Source organism: Neomonachus schauinslandi, chromosome 1, assembly GCF_002201575.2.
Source record: "Neomonachus schauinslandi chromosome 1, ASM220157v2, whole genome shotgun sequence".
In the NCBI taxonomy this organism is placed as follows: domain Eukaryota; kingdom Metazoa; phylum Chordata; class Mammalia; order Carnivora; family Phocidae; genus Neomonachus; species Neomonachus schauinslandi.
In genome coordinates, this window is record NC_058403.1 from 29,986,144 (window position 1) to 29,999,321 (window position 13,178).

General features: G+C 34.4%; 1 protein-coding gene across 2 annotated transcripts in view; it reads left to right on the plus strand.

Annotated features, from left to right (window-relative positions):
* ROBO2 (roundabout guidance receptor 2) overlaps positions 1-13,178 on the plus strand; it is a 1,281,409-nt gene that overhangs the window by 1,141,093 nt on the left and 127,138 nt on the right. For both annotated transcript variants that reach the window (XM_044919554.1, XM_044919552.1), the window contains exon 6: positions 9,103-9,230. In XM_044919554.1, coding sequence (XP_044775489.1) covers positions 9,103-9,230 — 128 coding nt within the window. The remainder of the gene's footprint in view (positions 1-9,102; positions 9,231-13,178) is intronic.

Genomic DNA, 13,178 nt, shown 5'->3' on the forward strand with positions numbered 1-13,178 from the left:
TTTTTTTTTCTTTTTCTTTTTTTTATTTGGGAAAAAATAGAATACAAAACCCAGAGCTTCTTTTCCCACTTTGTCACAGCTGGTTACCAATCAATCTCAATTCACGGTACAGTGATGATAGCACATGTTGTCCGGGGGCCAAATCTGATTGGGTTGCATTTTTCAGCAGTGTTCCGTATCAGGAAAAAAAAAAGGTATCTTTATGGTGGGGACTGTCAGCACATGATTGTACAACTGTCATTAATCAAACCTGGCAACAATGACTGCATTTATACCAGTCTGAGACAGATTTTACAATCAAAATCACCCAATTTCTATCAGGATTTCCTCACCAGTTATGTTTTTTTCATCTGTTTCATTGTGTTTCCTGCTTTTCATTAAAGTCAGGCAATACTTCCTACATGTTGATCATATATATTGTACCATATTTACAAAGTAGCTGTTTTATATCAAAGTATGCTTTAGATATTTAAGATGTATTCTCAACTACTTTAAGAAGGCTAAGAGCAAATCAAGACAAAACTTAAGGACATTAGATTGCTTAATGAAAGAATAATTGTAAAGCATATATGTATTAGTAAACACATCTATGAGCCTCCTAGGATTACAGTTGATTTTAGAGTAACAGTGAGTAAAATATTGATAGTTATTTTCTGGAATTTCTGGAACTGTGAATATAAAATCACTGGCACAGAAACACACATCTTCCCAATGCACACGCACACAGAGCAATAACACACATGTCAAATGGAAGGGGCGTGCCACTCTAGGTTAGATGAATGAATGTACTTGCTGCAGAGGACACTGATTCTAGTCTCTTTATAGCTCAAGACAACAATCTCAGCATCTTCTATAAAATAGTATTTGGAAATAGGCATTTTTTTCTAAGTCATTAATTGTTGTGAAACCATGTATTAAACTCTGTTGTAAACTATAAAGATCTCTCTAAATGTAAGGAGCTATTATTCATAATTTTGTATACTACTCAGTCAATATTTGCTTTCTAGGAAAAATGAACATTTCTCCAATTATCCAATGTAATAGTGAAAAGCATCAATGAGATTCCTATGACGCATGTACCAACTTATCCAGAAAGAAATAAAAGAAATAAGGCCACATTTATTGGACCTCTGGAAATATTTGGCATCCAATTGCTTGTGAAATATGCAGTTTTAGGAAACAAATTATTGTCTCAGGAAAATCATGACCCATTAGAGAAAACAGAGACTAGTAGTAGATACGACAATTTTTCCCCTGATTGTATTTGCCTCAATGTGTGGCCTTTGGAAAGGAAGTTTGTCATTTTTTGCCTCATATTGCCTAAATGTGAAATTAGTAATGAGCCACATATTTACTTCTTTCTGGGTTTTGAAGTGTTTTTAAAGATTTATGTATTTGAGAGAGAGTCAGAGAGAGAGGGAGAGAATGCACATGCGCGAGTGGGAGAAGGGGCAGAGGGAGAGAATCTTCAGGCAGACTCCCTGCTGAGTGTGAAGCCCAACCTGGGGCTGGATCTCAGGACCCCTGAGATTATGACCTGAGCCAAAACCAAGAGTCGGACACCCAATCGACTGAGCAACCCAGGGGCCCCTTGAAGTGTTTTTAGACATAGTTTCTTTAAAATCAATTCTTAGGGAGTCTGCTTCTCCCTCTGACCCTCCTCCCTCTCATGCTCTCTGTCTCTCATTCTCTCTCTCGCAATAAATAAAATCTTTAAAAAAAAAAAAATCAATTCTTGCATTTCTTAAGTTTTTGCAAGTAAGAGCTAATTTGATCACATTATAAGTTTATCATTTCTCTGACACAAGATACTTCTTATTGTGAAAATTGATAAAAGTACATGATGTGCTTGAGTCTCCTGGGCTTGTCAGGGTACTGTCAGGGTTTGGGCTAGAAACTGGCACGGTGGTTGAGTGGTGTTAGAAGGAAGAGTACCGTCTCCAGCTGTAAATGTACCATTGTATTAGATCCACTGGCTTGGCAGTGTGATGGAGGAAAAAGAGTATGTACTTTGGAGTGAGATAGACCTTGATTTGAAAATCCAAATTTGTATGTGAAAATGTCAAAATTTTAAATGATGTCAATTTTCCAATAATTTAAAAACATCAGTGAGCCAAACACAGACACACACAAACACAAGCATACACACCCCTTGGTTTTATGCATATGTCAGCCCACAAATAATCAAATTGCAATTATATACTAGATAGTATAAATTTACCTAGTGTAAATTTCTGTACCCAGACCATGAGGCCTGAATCCTCAGCCACTAAAAGCTTAATTGTACTATTGACCATTTATTTACTAAACCCATTAAGGAAAAATTTGTGGGCACAGCTGCCATTTGGGTAGTAAATCCCATACTCACTTTAATGTTTCTTCTATGTATTTATTCCTCATGGTATTTTTTTAATAAATTGAAAATTTATGCTCTTTCTTGGTAGAAAGTTATAATCTCTGTAATCTAGTTCATGAAGAATCTAGATTCTAGATTCCAATATGGTCTAAACCTTTGCTACCAATGAATTTCAGGGTTCTGGATAACAAAGTGCTATTTTTCTAAGCTTAAACTTAGGGCATTAAACTAAACTCGATAATTTTTCAATTCTTTACTGTGTCTCAGAATTTATAACCTGTTAGCTTCTTAGAATAACCAATTTCTATATTTTATAAAAGTATATTTATTAATGAGGTGTATGGTTTGCCTTCAAGCAGGTTGAACTTTGTATGTGTAAGTTTTTTCTATTTTTAAAATGGAGGAAATAACATTTTACCTCCTTACCTACCAGAATTTTTATGAGGATAAGTTAAAGAGTATATGTGAGAACACCATGCAGTGTCTTTTTTATCGTCATTATTTTATTTTCACAAGATGTGTGATTAGAAACCACCCTAGTTGCCAAAATAATGAGATAATATATCTGAAAGCTTTCAGCAAAACACAAAGCTTTAACCCTGTTTTCTCATAGTCTTCATGTTTATTTTAGATATTCTTCTAGAATCATATCATTTATTCTGTTGTAGGAAGAGAGATTGTTTTTTCATGTTATTAATTTACAGAGGGAAATTTATTAATGGTAACTTATAAACCAAATGTCTAGATTGCTGGTCAAGATTTGTTAACTTCTTTTCTTTGTCTGTCTTTCTAGTAGCATTTGTTTATTAAATATTTTGAGTTCTTACATTCATAGTATTATGTTTATATTAATTTAGCCAATGTTTCAGAGCTAACTGCTGATGTATATACCTAACAGTATTACTATATTTCTTGATAGAGTAGAATGGTATATTTCAAATTAGTTAATCTTTCCATTCTACATACAGTTGTTTTACTAGTAACCCTGCTATGAAAGAACTACAGAAGAATTTCAGGCATTTGTTGGGTGGTTCATCATTCATTCACTAGCATTCATTGAACACATCCAAGAGGGACTGTTTGATAGGACTTGGGGTACATAGTTTGGAACAAGAAAGATTTAGTTCTTGTTCTCATGGAGCACACATGCTCTTGGAAAGACAATAAACAAGGAAACTAAAAACTTGGAAGAGATACTGCTTTAAAGAAAAAAAAATAAAAGTAACAAAGGAGATATGAAAATAAAAAGAATGATGAGCACTGGGTGTTATATGCAACTAATGAATCATTGAACACTACATCAAAAACTAATGATGTACTATATGTTGGCTAACTGAACATAATAATAAAAATAATAATAATTTTTAAAAGTCACTGGTGGGGATAAAGCTACTTCACATTCTTTGGGCAGGAAAGACATCTTTGAGGGAATATTTGAGTAATCTTGGAAGTCAAGAAAGATTATCAATAGAAGATGCAGGAAAAGGGCATTCTGTGAAGTTGCAACAGTAGTACAAAGACATCGTGGTAACTAGGTAATTATGTTAAACAAAGAAAAAAAGGATCATCTGGTTAGAAGAGGGTGAACATGAAGCTGGACAGGTAGGCAAGGAGTAGATTATCTAAAACCTTGAAGATCATAGAAATAGGTTTTATTCTGAGTGACTGAATGAGAAATCATTGGATGGTTTCAGACAGTAGAATGGCATAATCATATTTAGGTATATTAACCAGTGAATTTGTACTAATGCTCTTCATTCTTCTAAAAACCCTTAGATTATATAACTGCTATCACATTTTACAGTCTGTTGTTAGAAATAGTTGACCTAAAAATGAGATAATTCATAAAAAATGCAAAATTCAAAACGCTGTCATGAAAGAGAGAGAGTGCACTTTACTGGTTGGCACAGGAAATAATAGCATTAGTAGAAACCTCTGGAAGAAGTGTTTTTGTTTTATTATCTATAGAAGACCTTCTAAGAGTCAAAGATCAGAGATTTTCAAAAATGGAAGAGGTCATCAGAGGAATTCAAGTTGGAAGACTGGTTGGTAGATTGTGGCACATAGGATTCAAATGATGATGGATGGTTGCAGAAGGGGAGGTTTTTAATGTTTCTCTTGATGGAAAGATTTAGTCATTTTATATATATTCAAAATACTTTTGTATAAATCCATAATGCTGATAATATTCACAATCTTTCCTCAGGCAAAGATCCCGTGAAAAATGAGAATTTAAAGATTCTGAGCACCCTGTGATATCTGAGAGTCTTGAAATCTGTTTTTTGTTGTTATTCTTCTTGTTGTTTGTTTGTTTAAAAATTTCAACCTCCATGTGTGAAGGGACCCAAAAGGACTAGTGTATTGTAACCATTATTTCTAATTGGGATAAGACAGCATGGCCCTCAGAAATATGTGCATATCAATCCTTGGGACTGGGGAAAGGTATGTGTTAGCTAGAGAAAGTTTTAGAGGTAGTTCTGATAGACCTTTGTGTGGAGTCATATCTCATCACTTCCAGTTAAGAATTGTTTCACTGGGCTCGGAGCCTTATGAAGGCATATATCCCCAATTTTAATGCAGTGCCTGGCATGTAGGAGACATGTAAGTCTCCTTAAATGTTAGGATTTTTGAATGAAATAATTAAAATAATTAAATTTTCATTATAATTTTCTCAGATGTCAATGATTTTCAAAGGTATATTGAAATGAGACAATGCTTAATGAGCATCTACTAATTCCAATGAAGAAGCATTTTATATAGAAGATCATTAAAAAATTATCACCCCCAAACCTCTTCTTACTCCAAAGCTTACCTATTTTCCTGTAAATGGGCCCATTACCTGGTATATGTACTCTCTGTACCAAGTTGGAATTCTATAAATATTCTACAGGAATCTCCATAGCACCAGACCATTGTTCTTATCCAGAGTTTTACAACCTATTTCTGAAACCCTGTCTATAGTTAGAAAAAAAAAAAAAAGTGTACTTACTATTTTCTTATAATGGCATGGTATCTTTGAAAAGTAGTCTCTTTTATTAGTAGCCAAGATTAATTCAATTTATTCCTCCCAAGCTGTATTTCATTTTTCATTTTTCTTATGAAAACAAAATTACAAACATAGGGTAGAATACAGAGTTACTTGTATCCCTTATCAGGGAAACCTTAAACAAACAAAAGCCAATTTAAATCAACAAAAAAATTAAAACACTGATGCAGTGTTCCCATTCCTATTCTTGGCTTTCCTAAGTACTCCTTAAAAAATGAGAAATCTCAGCAAGTCTGATTTCAGACATATTTTGGGTTCACATATTATATAATCTGTAATTTTTAAGTAAACATTTTTACCTACTAAAACAAGATATAAATGGCTCTCTCATTCTATTATATCTCCCATGTTGTTCCCTATATAATGAATTTATCTAACCTGAGGTACAATTTGCTAGAAGGTATAACTAAATGTTTGCTGAATGTGAAATTATATTTCCATCCAAGTGGTATTGGTAATGTGGCATATATGTCTTAAGTTAGCACTTAAAAATTCAACAAGGGCACCTGGGTGGCTCACTCAGTTCAGTGTCTGCCTTCTGCTCAGGTCATGATCTCAGGGTCCTGGGATCCAGCCCTGCATTGGGCTCCCTGCTCAGCAGGAGCTGAACTCTCTTTCTGCCCCTCCCCTTCTTTTGTGTACATGAATGCACGCTCTCTCTCTCTCAAATAAATAAATAAATTTTTAAAAAAATTTCAACGAAGTATTTTACTGTAGGAAAGGGGTACTCACAGAGTGGAAAAAATGCCAGGTTGAAAGTCAGAGTTCAAGTTTGAATTCTGATTTTTCTCTTCAGTAGTAAAACGACTTTGAGCAAATCATTTCACTTAACTAAGGGTCAGTTTTCTCATCTGTGAAATGACAATTTCTGATTCAAGAGAATTATTTTGAGGATGCTATGAGCTAATGCATGTGAGTCTTTTTTGTTTGCTTAAAATGTGAGGCAACATACAGTTTTTGATTTTTTTTTCCTCAATGACAAATCAGAAATCCTGTATATCTTTTTTTTTAAACTTAGAATAATGTTTTCATGTGTGTTTCATCTAGAGAGGACTTTGTATACCTTCAAGTTTATCTTCCCCTCTTTTAGCTTTTGAAAAAAATTTAGAAAGCTCTGAAGAGACTTTACCAAGTTAAACAAGAACCATGACAAAACTCTAACCAGAATTCAGATATTGAGATGAACTAGAAATGTCTGCAAAATACATTATTTTTATTCAATCCTTGTATCTCAGAGCTAAGCATGTACAGCAGAAATAGACTAACTGTAGGAAAGATGATCTTTATTAGACAGTAAATATATCATCAACAACTTTTCTGAACGCATCATCAAAATCATTATTTTTCTCATTTTTAAATGGCCAAGTTAAGCAGAGCGCATTTGCATGCATGCACTGTTACTCTTTTATGCATTTCAGCTCAGTCCTTGCCCTAAATTGTAAATATAGCTCATAAGAAAACCTTATGTTTTTATTATACCTAAATGTGGCAAATTTGCAAGCTTGCAGTCTCTTAGATTTGGTTGACCCTTATATCAGTAAGAAACAAGATATTCATCATATATTCAACCAAGATTTCTTGAGCTCCTACGAGTTATAATAAAAATATCTAATATGCATTGTGCTTTCTCTGTGCCAGTTTTATGCACTTTATATGTAGCATCTCCTTCAAAGTTCACTTTCACTCCATGAAATAGATGTTATTATCACCACCATTTTGCTAATGAAGAAATTGGGACCCAGAGAATTTAAGGATGTTGTCCATTTTTACAAGCATTGGAGGAGGTAGAGCCCAAGACTAAAACTCTGGCCACTTGACTCCAGAGTCTGCTCTTAACCACCTGGTTATGCTACTGGATGTTGAAAGCTCTGTGTTAGGGGCTGAGGCTATAGCTGTGAGTGAAGCAGGCAGGATCTCTGCCTTCATCAAAATAGACGATGGTACAAAATGTAAGCAAGTGTGCAATGATGGTACAGCAATAAGTTTCAAGGAGAGAGTAATTACAGTTGTCTAGTGTCATAATGAATGGCTTCAAACAAGAGTTTAAGAAAGCTTTCCTAACAACTTACGACATTTTAAATCAGCAGAAGTTTAACTGAAAACGTGCTGACAGAAAAGTCACCACCATAATTGGAGGATAGAAGAGTATATACATAACTAAGTTTCGTTGGCATGATAGGTTCATAGATATTGCTTTTTGTCAGGCAAAGTTCTATCAAATGGAACAGTTCTTAGGTCTATGTCTTACATTGCAATAAACTTAAGCTACTATTCTTTTAGCTAAAGCCAGAAGTAGAAGAAATCTGCTTATAGTAGTTTTCATGGCAAGCCTAAAAAGTCTGTTTTTGTCCTGAAAGCAATAGGAAATCACAGCTAGTTGTGAATAGATAGAACCAATTAAAGCAATATTTTATTTTTTTATTTTTTAAAGATTTTTATTTATTCATGAAAGACAGAGAGAGAGAGAGAGAGAGGGAGAAGCAGGCTCCCAAGGAGCAGAGAGCCCGATGCGGGACTCGATCCCGGGACCCTGGGATCATGACCTGAGCCGAAGGCAGACGCTTAACCATCTGAGCCACCCAGGCGCCCTAAAGCAATATTTTAAAAATACAGCTTTATCTGTGTGATATATATGAGGAAGAGAGGCAACGTGATCAATCAAAAGCTATTGCAAAATTATGTGTGTGAAATAACAAAGACTGTCAGTAAAAATCAAGAGGAAAGATCAGATAAGAAAAGATAGTAGCTTCACTATTTTGCTTGTGTAATTGTAATCTCTTAGAGTCTAATAAAAGCATATTCTTATATACAAGTATTTCAACAGATTCATGTTAAAATTTTAGAATCTTTTTCTGAACTAGTGTGTTAGTCTACTTGATAAAAAAGTAGAAGTGAGAAATGTGTGTGAAAGAGCTGAGGATGTGCATTTCCCAAGTCACTCTCAGGCATGTTGGTGTTTTAAGAGTTAATATTAGTAATTTTTAAAAATCGGCCCCTTCCGCCTGGGCGGCTCAGTTGGTTAAGCGAATGCCTTCGGCTCAGGTCATGATCCTGGAGTCCCGGGATCGAGTCCCACATCGGGCTCCCTGCTCGGCAGGCAGCCTGCTTCTCCCTCTGACCCTCCCCCCTCTCATGTGCTCTCTCTCTCTCATTCTCTCTGTCTCAAATAAATAAATAAAATCTTTAAAAAAAAAATCGGCCCCTTCTTAATTCTTTCAACAATGTAATTATGTCAATTTTCCAACAAATAAGAGGAAAAAAATTTTTTCCTTCAATATATTTCAGTTCTAGAGTCAAGATGCCCCAAAAGTAAATCATATATTGAAGTGCAGTGTAACTTACAAAATATAAAGAATAGTGTATATTTCAGTTTCTAGGTGAGTTATATTCTACTATTTTGTATACAAAGTGCTAATAATGCCTTTGATAGTTTTGATACAGTAGGAGTTGTTATACATATATGAAATATGCCAGTTACCCAACTGGTAATCAAGCCGAAAGAGATCACATATGAAATTAATGATCTGATTAGTAACACCTTTAATCTAACAATTGCACTTTGTGGCTGAATATTATGTATGTGTGCACGTGTGTTTGTTTTAGTTAAAATATATCAAAAGAGAAGAATGAAGATGAAAATGCAGTGTTATTTTAATATAGCTAATATGTTATTTAATAAAACCAGTTCATTTCTACATAGGTATGACATCAAAGACGATTACACACTGAGAATTAAAAAGGCCATGAGTACAGATGAAGGCACCTACATGTGTATTGCCGAGAACCGGGTTGGAAAAGTAGAAGCCTCTGCTTCTCTCACAGTCCGAGGTAAGAAACTTAGGATGTGAAATACAATTGAATCAACAGACTAATATTTGGTTAAATTGGTAAGTGAACTCACAGTCAAAATAATAGCTTACACTCTTTTATTATTATTATTATTAAAATGCCTAGATTTTATGTCCATTCTATCATGAATTGAAATAAAATTACTTTCAAATTGGGTTCAAAGGGATGATTATTTGAAGGAATTATTTTTTTATTTAATAAATAATAGCTAAGATTGTTTAAAAGTAAATCTTAAGAATAGGAAAGATTTATACTAATCTTTTATGTACCCACTGTTTTGAAGCATTTACTGCTTTTTAAATGCACAATTTTAAAGGTACTCTGTTTGCTGTTTAATAGTTTGCCAGTTTGTACTAGGAGAGTACTAGTTTGAAATTCTTTATTTCAGTATCCCAAAGGCGATTAAAAAAAATAAAATAAAACCAACACTGCTCCCAAAGTGAAAAATGGATACAAATGAGTTCCCACAATGAGAAAATCTGATTTAGAGAGTGATTTGTGACGTTCACCGGCCTTAAATAATTGAAATAGTCAGTGTCGCTCCTGTAATAACTTTCACTTTCTGAGTGTCATGCACTTTTTCATCCATGGAATAATGTTCATTTATAGACTCCCTAGAATTGCTAATAAGTGAAAGAAAGCATTACTTAGCCCTACAGTGAGGTAGAATGATTAACTGTCTTCCTGGTGTTGCATGTTGATCCACATGAGTAAATTATATAGCCCCAGGTACCAAGTAGTACCGTGTGGACATCTACACTTATTCTTGCCACATAGACATCACCCATGGCATCATTTCCACTCACAGGACTTCAAACAGAGATAGGCGAGCACATCCTCTGCTCAGTCTTTCCACCTTTCTTCCACCACCTTAACTGACGCCTCCTCTTGTCATCCTTTGTGAGGTCAGCTGCATGCTTTCAGCCCAGTCTCAGTTATATCTCACCCTGTGTAATCACACCTCCTACCCTTGTGTGGCTTTACTCCCAGAAGTTTTCATAAGATTGGTGAAAAGTTTGGAGGAATTTGCACTGGTGAGAAAAGTGTCAGGGATTCTCATGTTGGTCCTCCCTCAGGGTCATCATTTTTTCTGATCTATGACATCAGCACCAAATCGTAAAACAAACAAGCAATAAACCCAAAAAACAAAAACCTGTCTTTCTCCGGGTAACTCTTAGGAAAGAGACATGGCACTTTGGATAACTTGGAAAATATTGATGATTTCCACACTTCTCAATCGCTCCACTTTTATTCCACCAAATCCATTTTTTTTCCCATCAGGACATTCTAGCGTGAACTTAGATACAAAACAAATTTAGACAAAATCGGCATGCCCCCCGTTGCTTAAAAACATTTTCATTCCTCATGAGTTAACAGATCATAAAAAGCTGTGATCATATACCAATCAAATATATAGACTGATTGTATATTATCAAAATCCAATAGCCTTTGTAAGCCACATTACTACATTTAATCTACCTTCTCTGTAGGTGATTATATATTTATATATATTTGTTTGCTAGGCAATCCTTTGGGAAAACAATTCACCTGACCAAATTTTCCCCAAAGCTTGTTTATTTGTTGTTTCTGAATTGAGTGGGGAAAAAGAAATAAACAACCCACCAAGAAATGTTCCATTTAAAAAATATTTGCTGACTAAACAAAAGGTCGAGAAAATGTGAGGAGTTGTTTGTTTATAGAAGCAGCAGGATTCTTTTTATACTTGAATGCTTGGATGAATGAGACGTGAAGTGGTCTGTTTGCTTTGAGATATTTCCCAGCTAATTGTTTTCATAATTTGTTGAAAGTTGCAGGTTTAACATTTCATTTAACAAAGCATGCTCCTCTCACATGGATGTTTCTAGCTAACTTAAAAAACTAATAGAGTTTTTTTGTTTTTAATGGGATTTTTTTTAAATCAGCAAACCTTAAATGGTCTCTCCCCTAATCTGTGTCCTATAGATGGATTAGAGAGTTTAATCTGTGTGGTATGTATTTATTACTCATCTAAGACTGAAACCTCAAAAACAGGGTTAAAGAAAAAGAAAACCTCCATGATACAATAGAATGTGGAGTAAAATATTTAAAAATATTTTTTTATCATTAGGAAAAGCAGTTGGAACTTCTCATGCTAAGAGGTTAACAGGAGAAAAAGCATATTATCTGTGACTTATTATTTTCTGTGCTCATTTTTCCATGCACATACATGAAATGTTTAGCCCTTCCCTGGATTGTTTTATTAGAACAGGGTCAACTGACCCAAGAGGCCACATCCATTTTCATCCATTTAATGCAGGGACACAGTTTAGTTTAATTTGCTGATTTTGAAAACATCCACCTGCTAGGTTTTTTCCAGATGAAATGTTGCTATGTAACAAAAACAAGAAGTTTAATTGGGATGTTTCTGCTAAAATTTTATCATGATGTTCAATTGGGGAAAAGAAAAAGGACTTTTATAGTCAAAATCTGAAACAGAGATTTACTCAGTTTTCCACTTTAAAATAAGGTGAAAATAGACTATAAAATTAAACTTAACAGCAAGTAGCTCCCTTTGCTGACTTGACAAACATAAAATTAGAAAGAAACAATGCTAGACAACAACCAACCTCCTAGCATTTATATTCTAGTCAAATAATTCATGATCCAATAGAACGTTTTTAAATGGGTCCAAAATGAGTTAACACAAACTGCATATTTGTAAACACATTTTTTCCCCATTTTCAGTTCATCAAATTGGCTTTGCATAAATCAAGACTTCATTGGAAAAGCTATCTTGTTTTAGGGCAATAAAACCTTTTTTTAAATAAAATTACTCTAGACTACGTGAGATAGAAATATGTTTTATTTTTTTAAGCCTGATTTTTTGCCATGGTTTCTTCTTTTTCTCTCTTTAATATCAATAGATTCAAAATGTCTTTTGGTTTCTACATGAAACATTATGTTGGGGATTCAGCCTGAGGTTGCACCTGAAAAATGCACATTCAAAACGAAAATACAAAGTTATTTTCCTACTGGACATTGATAAAATTAAGAGATATATCTTTCGAATGAGGCACAACTTTATGATGTTAGTCCGTTATCTTGTTCTCAGTTGCTATTTTTGTGTGCACCTTACCCCGAGAAAGGAAACAAACTACATTGGGCAACTTTCTGATTTTCTTCCTCTTGCTATGTAGGACACACTAGAGGGTCACTAAACTAGAATTTTCATCCTGCTGCTATAATTGCTTTATTCTTCCTTGAATTCTCTTAATCTCCCCCTTTTAACTGTTAATAGCATCTCCTACAGAGACAACTCCATATTGTTTCAGAGAATGCACAAAGCTAGTACCATGATGTATTGATTGAGGGAATGAATGCCTATAAATATGGTTTCAATGGCTATATTTATCTCATCATGTCCAATGAGACATCATAAGACAAAACTACCTAAATTCTAGAGTCACGTTATATATGCACTAGAGCTTTATCCACGGGGATGTGGGTGAAACACTTGTTTGTTGTGTAAGTTTATATTTTGATTGTAAGAGTTCATAATAGTTCATATGCTACTAAATGTATTTCCTCTTCATTTGAATAATGGCACCATATGTTTTATATTTGTCCATTGCTTTTATATAAAGTGGTTTATTATCTAAATTGATTTGACATTATTCTCTTTAAAGAAAGTATTATTAAGCCCATGTGTGTCTCTCACAATTGCTGTGCATTAATAACAGGGCCAGCCTGATTTTAGTGATTAAGTTATGGTATAATAAAAAAATAATAATTTGTTGAAGCAGCAGTTCGAAAGCCATTCTCAGTGTGAACAAGAATCAACTTGTCAGTCATTGTTTCCTGCCCTCTGTCAAAAAAAAGAAGGAAGGAAGGAAGGAAGGAAAGGAAAGGGAAGGGAAGGGAAGGGAAGGGGAAGGGGAAGGGGAAGGG